The sequence below is a fragment of the Chiloscyllium plagiosum genome, unplaced genomic scaffold, assembly GCF_037043375.1.
Source record: "Chiloscyllium plagiosum isolate Xiang-an unplaced genomic scaffold, Cpla_swu_hap1 HiC_scaffold_5, whole genome shotgun sequence".
Classification (NCBI taxonomy): Eukaryota; Metazoa; Chordata; class Chondrichthyes; order Orectolobiformes; family Hemiscylliidae; genus Chiloscyllium; species Chiloscyllium plagiosum.
Genome location: NW_028270143.1, coordinates 47,106,385 through 47,127,950, shown reverse-complemented (window position 1 = coordinate 47,127,950; position 21,566 = coordinate 47,106,385). Strand labels below are relative to the sequence as shown.

The window sequence follows — 21,566 nt, the reverse complement described above, 5'->3', positions numbered from 1 at the left end:
TTTGGACTGTGGGAGGAAACCGGAGCACCCGGAGGAAACCCATGCAGACACTGGGAGAATGTGCAAACTCCACACAGACAGTCACCCAAGGCTGGAATTGAATCTGGGACCCTGGTGCTCTGAGGCAACAGTACTAACCACTGAGCCACCGTGCCGTCCTTTATACATCTTCAATGACTGAGCTTCAACAACCTTTCGAGGAAGGGAATGCCAAAGATTCCAACCCTCTGAATCAAATAAATTCTCCTCATCTTGGTCATAATTGGTTTCCCCCTTATTTTGAAATAGTGTCCCTGATTCTATACTCCCTAATGCAGGAAACATCTTTCCTGCATCAAGCTTATCTATTCCTTTAAGTATTTTGTAGATTTTAACGAGATCATTTCTTTTCTCTGAAGTTTCAAAGAATGAGTGATTTACCCAAACTTTCTTGTGACACTGCCATCACAGAAACAAGTCTGTGAATCCTTCTTGCACTCCCTCAATGGCAATAATATCCTTCCTATAGCAAGGAGACCAAAACTGCACACAGTACTCCAGGTGCAGTCTGACCAAAGTTTTTTACAATTGAAGTAATTAGATAAGATTCCCTACAGTGAGGAAACAGGCCCTTTGGCCCAACAAGTCCACACCGACCCTCCAGTGAGCAACCTACCCAGACCCATTCCCCTACTCTATGTTTTCTTTACCCCTGACTAATGCACCCAACACTACGGACAATTTAGCATGGCCAATTCACTGAACCTGCGCATCTTTGGACTGTGGGAGGAAACCGGAGCACCCAGAGGAAACCCACGCAGACACGGGGAGAATATGCAAACTCCACACAGACAGTTGCCTGAGGTGGGAATTGAACCCGAGTACCTGGCGATGCGAGGCAGCAGTGCTAGCCACTGCTGCCATCACTTCTTATGACACTGGGATGCCAGTGTCATAAGAAGAGAGGTTGGGTAAATCACTCATTCTTTGAAACTTCAGAGAATAGAAATGGTCTTGTTAAAATCTAATACTTTCCTACTTCTATACTCAAATCCTTTTGTGTTAAAGGCTAAAATGCCATTAGTGCTTCCTAAGCTATGTTTTACTGTACAGTTACAGCACAGGCATCTGACAATTTGGAAAATTGTCTATATGTGTCCTGACCACCGAAAGACAAATCCAGTCATTCCAATTACCATCCCGTCAATCTACTTTCAATTTTTGTAAGTGTGATGATGTTGATTTTTCTATTGTAGCAATCACTCGGCAATAACCTGTTTATCAAATTCATAACTATATGGCTTCAGATTTCATTACAACCAGTGTCTAAACATGCACAAAGGAGCTAAATTTCAGAAATAAGTGACTCTCTTGAATCAATGCAGCTTTTGAGTGTGGCATTAGGCACCCTAGCAAAACATAAGTAAATCGGAATTAGGGAAAACTGTTTGGAACTATAATAGCAGAAAGGAAGATTGTTGTGGTTCTTGGAGGCCAATCCACTCGGGCACTTGTTATGATTGCAGGAATTCCTCTGGGTGGGTCCAAATATCTTCAGTTCTTTAACCTAAGAAATAGCGCCACACCATTTTAGCCCCTCATGTCTGCTATGCCATTTCTATAAGATCATTCTCTTTTGTGCCAGCTTCTTTAGGTCTCAACTCCTTTATTTAAAAAATATACCTCTTTAAATACTTCCAGTGATCTCATCTCCACACTTGCATAGAGAGTTCCAGATATTCACTACTTCATGAAAGAAAAAAATCCTTTGCATCTCTGTTTTAAATGCGTATCCCCTTATTCTGTAACTATATCCTCTAACTTGAGATGCCCCAACAGCAGCAACATCCTCTCAACATTTATGCTCGCAGCCTCCTCAGCATCTTGTATGTTTAAAATTGCCTTATTGATGCCCAACCCTCAAACTTAAGGTCAGAATTAGAGGTATTTGAGGATTAAGGTAATGGAGTGGTCCATGTGTATGTGTAGCAAGACCGAGATAATGTTCTGGCTGGGGCTGGTCATGTATGAGACAAAAGAAAGCCATTCAGCCTATTGAGTCCAATCTGGCTCCCCAGATGGCAGCCCAATCTGTCAGAATCCCCTTTCTGATTCCATTTTGTTTTAAATTGACCTGTTCAGAGATAGTATTACACCTCTCTGGAGTAGATGGGACTTGAATCCAGATCTCTTAGCTCAGAGGTAGAGACACTACCACTGTGTCATGAGATCCCCTTTGTCTGAGTCAATTTAAAAAAAAAATGACCTATTTTCTAATCAATCTGTTCAGCGATGTTATTTTCGCACCTCTGGAGTAGATGGGACTTGAACCTTGGTCTAGGGGTAGGGACACTACCACTGTGCCACAAGAGATCACTAATTTTTTTTATTCAACCTACTTTTCTAATCAACCTGTTCAGAGATGTTATGACACACCTCTGGAGCAGGCGGGACTTCAACCCAGGTGCTTTGGTCCAGGTGTAAGGGCACTACCATATATCATGAGACCTACTTTGTCTGATTTCATTAACCCAGCAGGTTTATGACCTTCAAGTATGTCATCCAATTTCCTTGTGAAATCCATTGATTGTTTCTGCATCTGCTGATCTTGTGGATAGCATGTTCCAGATCATTTTAATTTGCTGTGTTAGAGAAAAAATGTTATTCCTCATAGTCCCCTGTATCTCATGTCCAAACCTTAAATCTTTGTCTTCTAGTCCCTCTCCCATCAGCAAAAGAGATCTTTTCCTTGTCTACCTTATCTAAGTCTGTCATGATCTTGTGCAACTCAACAATCTTCCCTTCCAAACCATGTAACTAAAAACATAGAAACTCAGAGCAGGAGTGGGTCATTTGGTCCTTTAAGCTGGCTCTACTGTTTAATATGGTCATGGCCGATCCTGTATAATGCCTTATTTCTGCTTGCTGCCCGTTTCCCCCCACCCCCCCAATACCTCTTGATGTCTTTAAAATCTAAAGATGTATCTATCTTTTTTTAAAATATACTCAGCAATTTGGCTTCCACAGTCTTCCGTGATAGAGAATTCCACAGGTTCACAGCCCTTTGAGAAAAGACAACTTTCCTCATCTAGCCTACTCCATATTCTGAGACTGTGACCTCTAGTTCTAGACTCTCCAACCAGAGAAAACATCATTTCTGCATCTAGTTTATTCAACCCTGTTAAAATACTAGGACTATTAGAAATACCTACCTAACAGCAACTGTCAGATTTTCATAAAAAGGTGAACTATCATTTAAACTGATAGTTGCTGAGGTTGAGAGTGAATGCAGAACAGCAAAGATGGCTAACATAGAGCTCGCTTTCAGTCTCAGATTCTGTCTCTCTAATACTGACTGTTTCAGCTCCTTCTGTCACTGGGTTCCTATCTATAGATCTTGCTATTCCTCGAGAGACAGAATTTAGAATTGGAGGAGCAGCAAGTGCAAGAGAGAAGGAACCTGTAAATATTGGAGGTTGACGTCCAGTTATTTTGGCTTGTCACTTTGTAGGCATATAGGAGACTTGTAACTGCACAGTCACATAGAAACACAGAAAATATGAACACGAGTGGGAAATTGGCCCTTTGAGCTTGCTGCATCATTCATTGCAATCATAGCTGATCATCCAACTCGGAACCCTGTTCTTGCATTCGTCCCATACCCTTTGATCCACTGTAGCCCTATCTGATTCCTTGGACATATTCAATAATTTGATCTCAATCGCTTTCTCTGGCAGAGAATTCTGCAGGCTCACCACTCTGTGGTTGAAGAATGTTCAGATCGTATTCTGGTCTGGACTCAGCAGTCATTGGGCACATCCTTCCTGTGGCGAAAATGCAGACTGCAGATACTGGAGATCAGAGTCAAAATTAGAGTAGTGCTGGAAAAGCACAGCAGGTCTTCCTAATGAAGGGCTTTTGCCCGAAACATCGATTTTCCTGCTCCTCGGATGCTGCCTGACCTGCAGTACTTTTCCTGACACCCTTCCTGTATTTACCCCGTGGAGTTCTGTTAGAATTTTATAGGTTTCTATCAGACCCCCTCCATTATTCATATAAACTGTAATGAATATAATCTTAACCAATTCAGTCACTCTTCTTGCGTCAGTCCATCCATCTTGGGAATCAGTCTGGTAAGGAGAAAATGAGTACTGCAGATGCTGGAGATCAGAGTTGAAAAGTGTGGCGCTGGAAAAGCGCAGCATGTCAGGCAGATCCATAGATAGGAACCCAGTGACAGAAGGAGCTGAAACAGTCAGTATTAGAGAGACAGAATTGACGTTTCGGGAATGTGGTGTGGTGGAGGGAGGTGGGGGAAGGGGGCTGAGACACAAATAGGAGAGTGAGGGTAGGGCTGGGGAAGGCAACTGGGTAGGCGATAGGTAGATGGAGGCAGGGGACAATGGTGATGGGTTGAAGGGGGAGGTGGAACGGACAGGTGAGAAGGAAGATTGACAGGTAGGACACTTCAAGAGGGCAGTGCCGAGTTCAAGGGTTGGATCTGAGGTGAGATGGGGGTGGGGAGATGAGGAAATTGGTGAAATCAATGTTCATGCCTTGTGGTTGGAGGGTCCCAAGGTGGAAGATGAAGCATTCTTCCTGTAGGCATGGGGTGCTTTGGATATGGAAGTCGAGGCGGCCCAGGACTTGCATGACCTTCGCAAAATGGGATGGAGAGCTGAAGTGGTTGGCCACAGGGCTGTGGGGTTGTTTGATGCGTGCGTCCCAAAGATGTTCCCTGAAACATTCCACGAGTTGCCATCCTGTCTCCCCAACGCAGAGTAGACCACATCGAAAGCAATGGACACAATAGATCAGGTGTTTGGATGTGAAGGAAAATCTCTGCCAGATGTGGAAAGATCCTTTGTGGCCTTGAATGGAGGTGAAGGGGGAGGTGTGGGCACAGGTTTTACACCTCTTGCGGTGGCGGGGGTAGCTTGGTGGGGGGGGGGGGGGTGTGTGGACTTAACGAGGGAGTCATGGACAGAATGGTCTCTGTGGAATGCAGATGGGGTGTGGAGGGTAATATATCTCTGTTGGTGAGGTCTGATTGCAGGTAGCGGAAATAGCAGAGGGTAATGCTTTGAATTTGGAGATTAGTGGGGTGGAAGGTGAGGACCAGGGAGGTTCTATTCTTATTATGGTTGGAGGTATGGGGTTCATGGGTGGAGGTGCGGGAAGTGGAGGAAATGTACTGGAGGGCATTGTTGATCACCTAGGAGAGGAAATTGCAGTCCTTGAAATAGGAGTGCATCTGCGATGTCCTGGAGTGGAATTGCTTTTACTGGGAGCAGATATGGAGGGAGAATTGGGAGTAAGGGATAGCGTTTTTATCAGAGAGGGTTGGGAGGTATAGTCCAGGAGCTGTGGGGTTTGAAGTAGATGTCCGTGTTGAGTCGGTCATTGGAGATGGTGATGGGAGAGGTCCAGGAAGGGAATGGAGTTTTCTGAGATGGTCCAGGTGAACTTGAGGTCAGGATGGAAGATGTTTGTGAAGGGAGCTATGGAGTCAGGAAACCTAGCTTACAGTAGATTTGTCTGTCTGTCTGTCTGTCTTTGTCTGTCAGAGTTCTGTGTCCAAGTGCTCTGCCATGAAATGTTTTATAATGGTCTTCAGCATTTCCCCAAATATAGCTCTCGGGCTAACCAGTGTATAATTAACTGTTTTCTCTTTTTTTTTAAATAGTGGGCTCACGTTAGTGACCCTCCATCCATAGGAACTGTTCCAGAATCCAAAGAATATTAAAAGATGAACAGTTTACATCTATTTGTGTGACAAATTCATTCACTTTATTGCAAGTGCACCACACATTAAAACACAAGGCCTTAAGGCATGTTACATGTCATTTAGAGTCATAGAGATGTACAGCATGGAAACAGACCCTTCGGTCCAACCTGTCCATGCCGACCAGATATCCCAACCCAATCTAGTCCCACCTGCCAGCACCCAGCCCAGATCCCTCCAAACCCTTCCTATTCATATTCCCATCCAAATGCCTCTTAAATGTTGCAATTGTACCAGCCTCCACCACATCCTCTGGCAGCTCATTCCATACATGTACCACCCTCTGCGTGAAAAAGTTTCCCCTTAGGTCTCTTTTATATTTTTCCCCTCTCACCCTAAACCTATGCCCTCTAGTTCTGGACTCCTCGATCCCAGGGAAAATACTTTGTCTATTTATTCTATCCAAGACCCTCATAATTTTGTAAACCTCTATAAGGTCACCCCTCAGCCTCCGACGCTCCAGGGAAAACAGCCCTAGCCTGTTCAGCCTCTCCCTGTAGCTCAAATCCTCCAACCTTGGCAACATCCTTGTAAATCTTTTCTGAACCTTTCAAGTTTCACAACATCTTTCTGATAGGAAGGAGATCAGAATTGCATGCAGTATTCCAACAGTGGCATAACCAATGTCCTGTACAGCCGAAACATGACCTCCCAACTACTGTATTCAATACTCTGACCAATAAAAGAAAGTATAGCAAATGCCTTCTTCACTATCCTATCTACCTGCGACTCCACTTTCAGGGAGCTATGAACCTGCACTCCAAGGTCTCTTTGTTCAGCAACACTTCCTAGGACCTTACCATTAAGTGTATAAGTCCTGCTAAGATTTGCTTTCCCAAAATACAGCACCTCGCATTTATCTGAATTAAACTCCATCTGCCACTTCTCAGACCATTGGCCCATCTGGTCCAGATCCTGATTGTAATTTGAGGTAACCCTCTTCGCTGTCCACTACACCTCCAATTTTGGTGTCATCTGCAAACTAACTAACTGTACCTCTTATGCTCGCATCCAAATCATTTATGTAAATGACAAAAAATAGAGGACCCAGCACCGGTTCTTGTGGCACTCCATTGGTCACACGCCTCAAGTCTGAAAAACAACCCTCCACCACCACCCTCTGATTTCTACCTTTGAGCCAGTTCTGTATCCAAATGGCTAGTTCTCCCTGTATTCCATGAGAACTAACCTTGCTAATCAATCTCCCATGGGGAACCTTGTCGAACGCCTTACTGAAGTCCATATAGATCACATCTACTGCTCTGCCCTCATCAATCTTTGTTACTTCTTCAAAAAACTCAATCAAGTTTGTGAGACATGATTTCCCATGCGCAAAGCCATGTTGACTGTCCCTAATCAGTCCTTGCCTTTCCAAATACACGTACATCCTGTGTCTCAGGATTCCCTCAAAGAACTTGCCTACCACTGAGGTCAGGCTCACTGGTCTATAGTTCCCTGGCTTGTCTTTACCGCCCTTCTTAAACAGTGGCATCACGTTTGCCAACCTCCAGTCGTCCAGCACCTTACCTGTGACTATCAATGATACAAATATCTCAGCAAGAGGCCCAGCAATCACTTCTGTAGCTTCCCACAGAGTTCTCGGGTACACCTGATCAGGTCCTGGGGATTTATCCACCTTTAACCGTTTCAAGACATCCAGCACTTCTCCTTTGTAATCTGGACATTTTGCAAGATGTCACCATCTATTTCCCTACAGTCTATATCTTCCATATCCTTTTCATCAGTAAATACTGATGCAAAATATTCATTTAGTATTTTCCCCATTTTCTGTGGCTCCACACAAAGGCCGCCTTGCTGATCTTTGAGGGGCGCTATTCTCTCCCTAGTTACCCTTTTGTCCTTAATATATTTGTAAAACCCTTTGGATTCTCCATAATTCTATTTGCCAAAGTTATCTCATATCCCCATTTTGCCCTCCTGATTTCCCTCTTAAGTATACTCCTACTTCCTTTATACTCTTCTAAGGATTCACTCGATCTCTCCTGTCTATACCTGACATATGCTTCCTTCTTTTTCTTAATCAAACCCTCAATTTCTTTAGCCTTCCAGCATTCCCTATACCTACCAGCCTTCCCTTTCACCCTGACAGGAATATAATTTCTCTGGATTCTTGTTATCTCATTTCTGAAGGCTTCCCATTTTCCAGCCGTCCCTTTACCTGCGAACATCTGCCTCCAATCAGCTTTCGAAAGTTCTTGCCTAATACTGTCAAAATTGGCCTTTCTCCAGTTTAGAACTTCAACTTTTAGATCTGGTTTATCCTTTTCCATCACTGTTTTAAAACAAATAGAATTATGGTCGTTGATTAGACATATCATTGACCAATCCATCACGTGCAACTTTTTACATTGTCCTGAAGACAAGAACATAGAACATAGAACAATATAGCACAGAACAGGCCCTTCGGCCGACGATGTTGTGCCGAACATTTGTCCTAGCTTAAGCCCCCATCCATGTACCTATCCAATTGCCGCTTAAAGGTCACCAAAGATTCTGACTCTACCACTCCCACAGGCAGCGCATTCCATGCCCCCACCACTCTCTGGGTAAAGAACCCACCCCTGACATCTCCCCTATACCTTCCACCCTTCACCTTAAATTTATGTCCCCTTGTAACACTCTGTTGTACCCGGGGAAAAAGTTTCTGACTGTCTACTCTATCTATTCCTCTGATCATCTTATAAACCTCTATCAAGTCACCCCTCATCCTTTGCCGTTCCAACGAGAAAAGGCCTAGCACTCTCAACCTATCCTCGTTCGACCTATTCTCCATTCCAGGCAATATCCTGGTAAATCTTCTCTGCACCCTCTCCAAAGCTTCCACATCTTTCCTAAAGTGAGGTGACCAGAACTGCACACAGTACTCCAAATGTGGCCTTAAATTGTCTTAAATTATTAGTTCATAGGATATGGGTGTGGCTTGCTGGGCCTGCATTTATTGCCCATCCCTAACAGTCCCTTTATATGTATAGGTTTCTCGTGCCATTTCACAGGGTAGTTAAGAGTTAACCAAATTGCTGTGGGTCTGGAGTCATGTGTCGGCCAGACCAGGTAAGAATGACCAGATTCCTTTCCTTTAAAGGACATTACTGAATTAGATCTCAAAAAGCAAGAACATGGTCAAAATTAATTCAACTAACCTACAAGTTAGTTTTTATGTGGAGAATTCACCACAAAGGTATACAGGAAAGCCACACACACAGACCAAGTCCTGAACTACGAAAGCAACCACCCCAACACACACAGAAGTTGCATCAAGACACTATTCAAAAGGGCCACAACACACTGCAGCACACCAGAACTGCAAAAAGAGGAAGAGGAACACTTATACAATGTATTCGTCAAAAACGGATACCCGCGCAATTTCCTCAACAGATGCCTAAGGGAAAGACAACGGAACGAGGTCATGCCACAACCCAAAGGACTATCCACACTACCATACATCAAGAGCATTTCCGAACTGACAGCAAGACTACTGCGACCACTAGGACTCATAACAGCACACAAACCAACAGCCACTCTGAGACAACAACTCACCAGAAAGAAGGACCCGATATCCAGCATGAGCAAAACCAATGTAGTGTACAAAATCCCATGCAAGGACTGCACAAAACACTACATAGGACAAACAGGAAGACAGCTAATGATCCGCATCCATGAACACCAACTAGCCACGAAACGACACGACCAGTTATCCTTAGTAGCCACACACACAGATGACAAGCAACATGAATTCGACTGGGACAACACTACTATTATAGGACAAGCCAAACAGAGAACAGCCAGGGAATTCCTAGAGGCATGGCACTCATCCACAGATTCTATCAACAAACACATCGACCTGGACCCAATATACCGGCCACTGCAGCGGACAGCTGGAACTGACAACCGGAAGCGGCAGATTCAAACCACTACAAATGCTGGAGGAAAGATCACAGAAGCGCTTCACAGGAGGCTCCCAAGCACTGAGGATGTCACCTAGACAGGGGACGAAACGTCTGCAACACAAATTCCTAGCTCAGTGAACAGAACCACAACAGTTTTTATGTCTATCTAATTTCTGTTTCATTGTGTCAAACACTTGATTAATCTGATCTTTGTTTATTATTGTCAAATAGGAATTTCAATGACTGAAACTAATTCATCTTCAGCAAAGATTCTTTGCATGGCAATCTTAGCTCATAAGTGATGATATCTTGTCTCTCAATTGAACTGATCTACCTTCAGGAAATTCTGCTGTCATGTGACAGTTGTATTCCTCAGCAACCTTGCGCTGTAGAAAATAGTGCTATGGAAAACCGCTATAGAAAATCATGCTGTAGAAGATCGCTATCGCTGGTCAATAGAAAGTTTGCGTTATCCAAACAATATCCACAATTCTTCAGTCGTGTTATAGCCAATTTATGCTGATGAAACATGCAATATAGCAGAATGACCCGTATGATGTATATAAATCACGAAAGTTATGTTGAAATTTTGTGGTTAGTATGAACTTCATCCTGTATTAAATGTTCTAATTACATGAAAAGCTATCATGTTGAAATGATGAGGGTACTTTGGTACCTCCCCCAGTATTGGTCTCATTGTCACTACCCACAGAACAGTCATTCACAAGGGATAAGGAGCCTGCAAAATAGGAGCTGAAACATGCAACCACCACTCATCTTCCTGTCTCAGCTGCATGACCGCTTAGCTCTTTCCACATGCAAGCCATTGAGATACATGCCTGCCTGTGCTTACCAGTTTGACCACAAACATCATGGGTGTTTTGAGCAATTACTGCTAAAAGCTGTTTTTGAGTTGAAAGTGTGGTTTGGGCTAACTTGTTGGTAACATGTGCAATCCAAAGAGCCATACAGTTGTTTATGGAACAGAAGAAGATAGTTTGGTCCCATTGAGCTCATTCTCATTAGTTCCATTACTCCATCTGTGGACCTGCAAATTTGATTCTTCCAAGTGCCAAACACATTTCCATTTGAAGTCATTAATTGTTTCAGCACTTTCGTTGGCAGGGTGTTTCACGTCATTGCCACTTGCAATGTAAAAATGTAATCGTCCCTTTCATTTACTGAAACTTTAATCTTGAATCTCTGTCTGCTAAACTTTATATTGTCACCTAAAAGTAGTAGATTTTCTTTGTCTACCTTGTATAAGTCTGTCATAATTTCAATCTCTCTTACACAAATGGGAACAACTTGAGATTTTCCAACCTCATCTTATAAGAATAAATCTCCATGCCTGTAACCATTCTGGTGGTACGTCTGTCCTGCACTTTCTCAAGGAATTTCACATTTTTCTTGATGCGTGGCGACCAGAACCAGACACAGTACTCTAGCTGTGTCCTAACCAGAGATTTATAAAAATTCAGCATAATGTCCCTTCTTTTGTACCTGATACCTCTATTTATGAAGCTCAAGATCCCATGTACTTTGCTTAGCATTCCCTCAATATGTTATGTCCCCTTAAAAGATCAGTAAACATGCATATCCTGACCCTTCTGTTTCTGCAAATTCTTTATAATTGTGTCATCAAGTAAATATTACCTCTCAGCATCACTTCTGCCAAAATGCATCCCCAAAAATGTTTCTATATTGAATTTCATCTGCCACTTTTCTGTACATTTTGCAGTCCTGTTCTTCTTACCACTTGTCATTTCTCCATTTCTGGTATCATTAGCAAATATTGAATTTTAACTCCATATTTTGTACATGATTTATATATAGCAAAGAAAGCAGTGGTCCCAACACTGATCCTTGGGAAAACCCTGGATGCTACCCTCCAATTCAAAAAAACAAACATATATAATGACAACTGCTCTATCCCATTCTCTCAACATATGTTTTGGTGATCAGATTTTTATGTGCTACTTTGGCAAACTCTTTTTCTTAAAATCCATTGGAGACAATATCGAGTGCATTTGCTTCATCAACTTGTGGATTCATAGACTCCCTACAGTGTGGAAACAGGCCTTTTGGCCCAAAATGTCCACGCCAACCCTTCGAAGAATAACCCACCCAGAACCATTCCTCTACATTTACGCCTGAGTAATGCATCTAACCTGCACATCCCTAAACACAATGGGCAATTTAGTGTGGCCAATTCACCTAACCTTTGGATTTTGGCAGGAAACCCACGCAGACACAGGAAGAATGTGTAAACTCTACACAGACAGTCACCGAAGGCTGGAATTGAACCTGGGTCCCTGGCGCTGTGAGTCAGCCATGTTGACCACTGAGCCACTGTTTCACCCTGTTTTACTTCATCAAAAAACTCAGTTGTATTCATCAAAGATGATGACTCTATACAAATTTATGCCTCCTCTTCTCTGATAATGGATTCCAAAACCTTACTCACCACTGAGGTTAAAGTAACAAGCCTGTACTTATTACAATCATAGAGATGTACAAAACAGAAACAGACTTTTCAGTCCAACTCGCCCATGCTGACCAGATATTCTAAATTAATCTAGTCCCATTTACCAGCACTTGGCCCATATCCCTCTAAACCTTTCCTATTCATGTGCCCATCCACATGCCTTTTAAATGTCATTGTACCAGCCTCCACCACTTCCTCTAGCAGCTCATTCCATACACGCACCACCTTCTTTGTGAAAAAGTTCTCTTAGGTCATTTTTAAATTTTTCCTCTCTCACCCTAAACCTATGCCCTCTAGTTCTGGACTCTTCTCCCTCCCATCACCAGGGAAAAGACTTAAGTCTATTTACCTTATCCACGCCCCTCATGATTTTATAAACCTCTGTAAGAACAACCCTCAGCCTCTGACATTCCAGGGAAAACAGCCCCAGCCTATTCAGCCTCTCCCTCTCGCTCAAGCGCTCAAACCCTGGCAATATCCTTGTAAATCTTTTCTGAACCCTTTGAAGTTAATCAACATCCTTCCTATTGGAGAGAGACCAGAATTGCACACAATAATCCAAAAGTGGCCTAACCAATGTCCTGTACAGCTGCATCATAACCTCTCAAGTCCTATACTCAATGTTCTGACCAATAAAGGAAAACATACTAAATGCCTCCTTCACTATCCTATCTACCTTAGACTCTACTTTCAAGGAACTATAAACCGGCATTCCAATCTCTCTTTATTCAGCAACACTCCCTGGGATCTTACCATTAAGTGTATAAGTCCTGCCCTCATTTGTCTTTCCAAAATGCAGCACCTTGCATTTATCTAAATTAAACTCCATTTGCCACTCCTCAGCCCATCTGATCAAGATCCTAGCGTACTCTGAGGTAACTTTCTTCACTGTCCACTACACCTCCAATATTGGTGTCATCTGCAAACTTACTAACTATGTCTCCTATGTTCACATCCAAATCATTTATATAAATGACAAAAAGCTGTGAACCCAGCACCGATTCTTGTGGCACACCACTGGTCACAGGCCTCCAGTCTGAAAAGCAACCCTCCACTACCACCCTGTCTTTTATCTTCATGCCAGTTCTGAATCCAAATGGCTAGTTCTCCCTGTATTCCATGTGATCTAACCTGCCTTAACACCCTTTCTTGAATTAGGATGTCACACATGCTATTCCTCGATATTGTGGCACCCCATTACATTGTGACTGAATTGAAAGGTGGCAAGTCCTTTCACTATCTCCATCCCTGTTTTCTTTGGAAACCTGGGAAACAAGCCACCCAGACCAAATGACTTATCTATGCTAAAAATAACCAACCTTTCCATACTGCCACCTCTTTAATTTTCATACATACGTCCATGATCGCCGCTTCGACTAATATTTGATCAGATTTCTCTTCCTTAGTAGATAGCTAAACAAAGAAGTTAAGTATTCCAGCCTTGCCCTGTTCCTTTAAGCTTATTTCACTTCTTGTTTTGTAATAGGACCCTTTCATTTCTGATTTACTTATTGCTTACTAATTAAAAGTTTGAAAGAGGATTTTTGTATTCTCTTTTATGTTGTCTGCTGCCATCCTTTTCTTACACTATTTTTACCAGTTTTATTTTCTACTTTGCCTTCCTTTCAAGCTATGCTATTTGACCTGGTTCATGCACCTTTCTTCTGTGTTTCATCATATCTCTGTCCCCTTCATCATGCTTTGTTTTGCTTCCTTTGTCTTTATCTCCATGTTCAAATCAACCTAACCTGTACCTAAAGCATTTCTTCTTTAAGGATCACCTAGTGTCTTGTTGGAATTGTATATATTAGATTGCCCTTTACTCTTCTTCACTAATAATCTAAACTTTGATATAATTACTGATTTTGCCCAAATTTTCTCCCATTAACACTTAGCCCCCAGCACCTGATCTAACATTATCTTTGTTCTAGAAAGACCAAACATATACTAATCAAGGAAGCTCTCCTGATCGTATTTCAGAGATTCCCCCTCTTCCTTATCCTTGGCTCTTAAAATTATCCCAGTCAACATCTGAAACTCCCAATCATCCCATGCAGTCTTTCACATCTTGCATTTAATGTTTGTGAATTCCTGTCCCAGTCTGATTAATAGAACAATGTTTAAGACACACTGACAATTCCACCCAGTGTTCAAACAACATCCTCCAAAGGCACTTTCAAACTTGCTTTTAAATCCATTTGCCTTGTTTTTGGGCTTTCATTTGCCACGATAGTTCACGAGTTCATCTGTATAATCACTTACATAACTCCACCATTGATGCATATTACCCCAACGGACCCTTGTTCCTCTGTAGTTCAGGATCCATTTTGATCTTCCCATTTCCAGCGAGTGGAGACTTGAGCATATCTGACATAATGACTAGTTCATTAACTTTCATCAGATATGGCCGGATCATATCAACTGCTATCAGACTTATTTAAACTATCCACTTTTGTGGGTATAGGATTCTAACCATCTATTCATTTGACTCATGAGTGTTTTCCTATTCCCTCTGCCCCAGCATTGATCAAGAATCTTGCTTTCTTGTTCCTCCAATAACCCTTGTATTTTCTTTCCAACCCCATCTTACCTGTGAAATCTATTTGCATCTTCTCCATTTAAGCTATTACTACTAATGGCTGCAATTCTACTGTCAGGCTCCAATTCCAGATATTTTTGTAAATGGTTCTCTTCTATCAAGATATTGTTGCTATCCCTCTGAACATAGTTTCTATCCCCCTCTCCCCTGCCTTTATTAAGTAAACCTGTTAGCCTTCTGTACTTGAAAACCATCTCCCAGTGTGCTTTTGTGAAAAATACATTTTAACTCCATTATCTATAAACTTTGCGTCACACCTCCAAGTGTCACCACCTCTGGTTCTGGCTCCGTTTTGGTCTTAGCAAGTTTTGAGAAGATTTGTAGCTCAGGTTGAGGTTCTGGATGTAGGTTCGCTTGCTGAACTGGAAGGTTCATTTCGATCACCATACTAGGTAACACCTTTAGTGAGCCTCCAGATGAAGCACTGCTGATGATTCCTGCTTTCTATTTATATGTTTGGGTTTCTTTGGGTTGGTGGTGTCATTTCCTGTTCTTTTTCTCAGGGGGTGGTAAATGAATTTTGGTCTGATTTCACTCAGTTGTGTAATTGGCTATCCAGTTAAAAAAGCTTTGTTCATAGCCCCTTTCCTGTTGAATACATTAACATGGAAGTAAGCATCAGTGTAGTTTAGCCTGACTGAATTTTGTATTATTTTTCCATATTACCCACAAATCTTAGTTAAACATAAATAATGGTGAAGATGCTGCTGCAGTGCTGGCTCGCGTTTTCAGTGTATTATTTTATCTCTGTCTCCATACCAAATTATTTCTTTACTGTCTCACTCTGCAGATGAAGATGGTCTCGGCATCAGTATTATAGGAATGGGAGTTGGAGCAGATGCAGGATTAGAAAAACTAGGAATTTTTGTCAAGACCGTTACAGAGGGAGGAGCAGCTCAAAGAGATAACAGGTGAGAGAAATTGAAGTTGAAAAGATGGTACTTCTATGTTGTTTATAGGAGTCACAAAAATGTAGTCTCTGTAGAATTACATCCTTGAGTGTGAAATAAATGAAGTTTAACCCAATTGTTTTACAAATAACTCACAAGTAAATACACTGTAAAATGAGTTAAATACGTACTTACTTCCTACAAAAAGGTGGCCATTTGTGTTTTTGCTAGTTCTGGATTTCCTTCAACAACTTCTTAATGTCATATGAAATTAACCAAATTGGCAAACCTGGCATCCATAAGAAATGGGTCCTCATGAATAAGATAATATGCTTTGCACTTATCACTGAAGCTGGTTAGAAACTGTGATCTTCCACTCTCTTCCTGGTCTTGTCATGATAAGAATCAGTGTGTTTATGACACTTCCCTCGCCCTGCCAGTTTCTTGTTTCACGGTTGAATGTGATAGAATGCCAGAACTTTGTCCTGATTTCTAGGTGTAGGAATATTTAACTCAGTCTGTAACCTTCTCTTTCCAGTGCTTATTCAGGTATCTCTCTTGTGTAGCTTCATTAGGTTAGTGATTCATTTTAAGGTTCATACATCTGGTTTGTCTGTGTACACTGAAATAATTTGGTTTACTATTCAGTCCCATTTAAAGCTGACGTAGAGATACAAGATACCTTCATTGAAGACAGTTTTATGTTTTCAAGGGCTTTACACTTGGCAATGTGCCTAACACTTCCATAAATGGAGGTTCCAAGCTCTGGAATACTTTCCCTAAGTTAGAGGCAAGGATATATAATTCTATGAATATCTACGATAAATTGACTCCACCATCCCTCGTAGGCACTTGTCATGTTTCAGTTTTGGTGTTGACCCTCGGTATTATGGCAAAAATTCACCTTAATTTTGCATTATATCTCATCAATTGTTCTTTTGTGTCTTTTTAAACCTGCATCTCAATATTTTTCTCACCTATGTACCTACTGGAGCAAAATCTGGACACTGATGCTGTAATACACCTTGCTGTTTTTGTCCTAACTTTCTGTAGCACACAAATTAGTCCATTCATTACACTTGCCTTTGACTGTGGCCTCCCTTCACCACCTCCAAGGTTGATGGAGCCTGTGGTATGTTTGTCAGTAGTGTTGTCCACTTGTGATCTGTGAAAATTGGTTTCCTTCAGAATGTTCCGAGCTGCTGCTTCAAGCTTCTTGCTGCTTGTTAGTTTGTACCTCTGTCCACCTCCATCCATTAGTATGATGTTTCAGCCTGTCCATTGGTAACTCACCTTTGATCCTGAAAACATTAGCAGAATTACAAGAATTTATAAATCAAATTATAGATAGTATCTGAAACCAAAGGTGATGAAATCATGTCAAGTGTACCTTCACTGTATAGTCACAGTTTCATAGAATCATAAAAAGAACCTTTGGTCAATACAGTCTGTACTGCCAAAAACATGCTACAGCTCACACCAGTCCAACTTGCCAGCAGTAGCCCCATAACCTTGAATGTTATGACACTTCAAATATTCATCCAAGTACTTTATAAAGGTTGTGAGGTTACCCTCTCAACTACTCTCCCAGACAGTGCACTGCAGATCCCTGTCACCCTCTGGTGAAATGGTTCTTTTTTCTGAAATTCCCTCTAAATCTCTTGCCTTTTGCTTTAAAAGTGTACTCCCTCATTCTTGATGCTTCAACTAAAGGGATCAGCTGCTTTCTATCCACCCTGTCCATACCTCTCATGTCTTATATACTTTTATCAGGTTCCCCTCTCATCATTCTCTGCTCCAAAGAAGACAACCCATGTTTTTCCAGCTTCTTTTTATAGCTAAAATGCTCCATCTTGGTAAAAATGCGATGAATCCCCTTTTTGCCCTCCAGTACAATTACATCCTTCGTATATTTCTAGAGTTCCAGCTGTGGCCAAAGTTCTGTACAGTTCTGACATGACTTCTCTGCTCTTACAATCTATGCGGTGAAGCATCCTGGATGTTGTCTTAGCTACCCTATTAAACTGTCTGCTTCCTCCAGGGATTGGTGGACAAGCATCCTAAAATACCTCTGTTCCTCAGAGCTTCCTAGTGTCCAGACATTTATTGAATAATCCTTTTATCTCGCGCCTTTTTCTGAAGTGCAGCATCTCATATTTATCAGGATTAAATTCCACCTGCCACTGATCTGCCCATCTGACCAATCCATTTGTATTCTCCTATAACCTAAGACTTACCTTCTTGCTTTGGAGATGCCGGTGTTGGACTGGGGTGTACAAATTGGAAGCACACTAGTTTTCGGAGTGCCGCTCATCAAGTGATCACAACCACCTGATGAAGGAGCGACGCTCTGAAAGCTAGCGTGCTTCCAATTAAACCTGTTGGACTATAACCTGGTGTTGTGTGATTTTTAACTTTGTACCTTCTTGCTGTCAACTATATGGCCAATCTTTCTGTCATCCACAATTTGCTTTTAATCACCCCACATCTTCACCTCCATTATTTAAGAATATAACAAACAATAAAGGACTCAGCACTGATCTCTGCGGTATGTCACTTTATACCAGGCTCCAGAAATTTAAACAGCCTTCTACTGCCACACTGTCTTTTGCCACTAAGCCAGTTTTGGATCCAAATTAGCAAGGTACCCTGGATCCTGTGAGCTTTCGCCTTCTTTATCGGTTTCCATTTGTGGGACCTTGTCAAAAGCCTTGCTGATATCCATGTAAACTGCATCACCTGCCCTACTTGCATTGACAAACTTGATCACTTTCTCAAAATATTCAACTAGAGTTGACAGGTTTGATCTCCCTCTGACAAAGCCATGCTGACTATCCCTGATTAAACGCTGTCTCCAAATAGAGATTAATTTTCTCCTGCAGTTTTTTCTTCCAATAGTTTCCCTGCCATTGATACGAGATTCACTGGTCAATAGTTCCCTGGTCTGCCTCTAATACCCTTCTTGATAGGTGAAAGCACATTAGCTTTCCCTAGACCTCTGGTACCTCTCCTATGGCAAGATCAATTAAAAAAATTTGGGTCAGGGTCCTTGTTATTTTCACCCTCGTCTGCTACAGCAGACTGGGATGAAACTCATTCAGACCTTGGGATTTGTCCACTTTTAAAGTTGCCAAAACCTCCTCACTGCTTCTAGCAAATTGCTCAAGAACTTCACAGTTCAGCTTCTTGAGTTCTGTATTTGCATTTTCCTCCTCCCAATCAAGGACACGTGTGAAGTACTTGTTTAACACTTTACCAATGTCCTCCGGCTTCATGCACACATTTCTCCCCTTAGTCCCTAATGGGCACTCCTCTTCCTCACGATCAACTTGTAGGATGGTATCCTTCCTAATCTTCGTATCCTTCCTAATCTTGACCACCTGTACTGTTCACCAGTGGTCTTCATCTTTGCTCTCCTGATTGCTTTTCTTCAGATTTCTCCCTGCACTTTCTATTCTCCTCTAAGGCCTCTATTGTTTTGTTCTCTTTGTACCTGCTATATATCTCTCTTTTCCTTTTTATCTAATGCTGAATATTCCTAAATGTCCAGGGTCCTTTGGACTTGTTCCCTTTAAGAGCAACATGTTGGGCCTTTAGTTTTTCCCACCTCAGCTACAGATTTATCTTGAACAAACTGTTCCCAGATTGTTTTGTTTTGGTCAGTTCCTGCCTTATTATAATTAAAATCTGCCTTACCCCAACCAAAAACCCCTTTTGCAATGAAAAAGCAGTATATTATTTAAATGGAAATGAAGTAGATATTGCACAACTCAGAGGTACACAAAAATCTGGGTGATGTGGTATGTAAATTGCCAAGATAGTTTGGAGATACATTAAGTGATTAGGAAGGCAGATGCAACGTTGATGTTGATTGCAAGGGGAATGGAATATAACATAGGGAAATTATACACTTACAATTCTATCATACTTAGGTGAGACTGAATCTGGAGTACTGTGTACAGTTTTGGTCCCCTTAATTGGAAAAGGATAAAATTGTGTTGGAAGTAATTTTGAGAAGATTCACTTGACTCATTCCTGATATAAAGGGCTTATGAAGAAAAGTTGAACAGGTTGGATCTTTATCCACTAGAGTTTACAGGAATGAAAAATGGTCTTATTGAGTCAAATAAGGTCCGGAGGAGTTTTAACAGATTGGATTCTGAAAGAGAGTTTCCTGTTACTGGAGAAATCTCAACTTAGAGATACAGTTTAAGAAAAAGAGATCTCCCTTTTAAGATAGAGAAGAGCAAAAGTTCTTTGCTCTCAGGGGGTCATTTGTGTGTGAAATTCTTCCAACAGAAAAAGTAGTTGAAATGCCATCGGCAAATGACAAATGGGGCGGTACGGTGGTTCAGTGGGTAGAACTGCTGCCTCACAGCACCAAGGACCTGGGTTCAATTCCCGCATTGTGGTGATTGTCTGTGTGGAGTTTGCATTCTCTCCCCATGTCTGCATGGATTTCCTCTGGGTGCACCAGTTTTCTCCCACATTCCAAAGGTGTGCTTGCCAGGTGAATTGGCCATGCTAAATTGCCCATAGTGTTAGGTGCATTAGTCAGGGGTAAATATAAGATAGGGGAATGGGTCTGGGTGGGTTACTCTTTGGACAGTCAGTGTGGACTTGTTGGGCCGAAGGGTCTGTTTCCATACTGTTGGGAATCTAATCTAAATATAAAACTGTATTAGGCGTAATATTTGTCAAAAATGGTACGTTATAAATGCTTTAAATGTTATAAAGCTTATGCTTAGTACACTATTACTAATGACGTACAGAATTATGTTTGGCAAAACAAATGTAAGGGTTGCTGTAGCATTTCACAGTGCACAGTTGTGTAATCTAATTTATTTACTGATGCTGACTACAAGATAGAAATTGAAAATGTAAGGATTGTTCAATTTGTTCAATAATGTAGGTTCACCTATGTGTCTTGTACAATGTTGTCTCCATACAAGTTTTCCCTGTGGATAATGGCATGTTGAACTATTTACATAATATATACACTGTCCTTTGTATAGAAAGTGACAGCAGTTCTGCACATATCAATAGGGAACAAAACTAGTTAATGGAAAATAATAATAATAGAAAACACTTTGCTATGAAAGTTAGTAAGATCTTTTATCTCTCTTTTAAATAAATATACATGTTTCTGTAATGCTTGTTTCTGATTTTTTAATAAAGGATCCAGGTGAATGATCAGATTGTAGAAGTGGATGGAATCAGTCTAGTGGGTGTTACTCAAAGTTTTGCTGCCACTGTTCTGAGAACAACTAAAGGCAGTGTTAGGTAAGGAAATATTTTATTTAACCTTCGGAATATCAAATTTATTATTTGTGGTATTCTCCTAGAGACCATGTACAGATTGCTTAGACCTGAAAGTTTTCAGTCGAATCTAGTTTTCAGTATAATCTAGAATTTTACATTATTCATATTATTATATTACAACTTGATGTTGTTAATGTGGAGACTTGCTAATGGATAAATGAGGAAATGGATGAAATTCAATATGCCATTAGATGAGTGAATAAATTCCCGATGGAGATGATTGTGCCTAACATTGGTTACTTTTTATATTTTGTCTTGCCATCTCTCTTAGTTGACTTCTGAATTAGTTTGGTTGATGTCTTTTGACAGTTTGCAGAGTAGGTAAAAACAAAGACTGCAGATGCTGGAAACCAGAGTCTAGATTAGAGTGGTGCTGGAAAAGCACAGCAGGCCAGGCAGCATCCGAGGAGCAGGAAAAGCGATGTTTCAGGCAAAAGCCCTTCATTAAGAATAGAGGCAGGGAGCCTGCTGGGTGGAGAGATAAATGAGAAGAGGAGTGGGGGTGGGGAGAAAGTAGCATAGAGTACAATAGGTGCATGGGGGTGGGGATGGAGGTGATAGGTCAGAGAGGAGGATGGGGAAAGATAGCAAAGAG

The 21,566-nt window shown here is 41.5% G+C and overlaps 1 protein-coding gene across 14 annotated transcripts in view; it reads left to right on the top strand.

Moving 5' to 3' along the window:
- The window catches only part of ppp1r9a (protein phosphatase 1, regulatory subunit 9A), a 360,829-nt gene that overhangs the window by 120,056 nt on the left and 219,207 nt on the right, over positions 1-21,566 (top strand). For all 14 annotated transcript variants that reach the window (XR_015757182.1, XR_006311674.2, XM_043689929.2 and 11 more), the window contains exons 3-4: positions 15,550-15,670; positions 20,828-20,932. Coding sequence is in view for 12 of the 14 variants with exons in the window: in XM_043689929.2 (XP_043545864.2) it covers positions 15,550-15,670; positions 20,828-20,932 (226 nt within the window). In the remaining 2 variants the exon portion in view is untranslated. The remainder of the gene's footprint in view (positions 1-15,549; positions 15,671-20,827; positions 20,933-21,566) is intronic.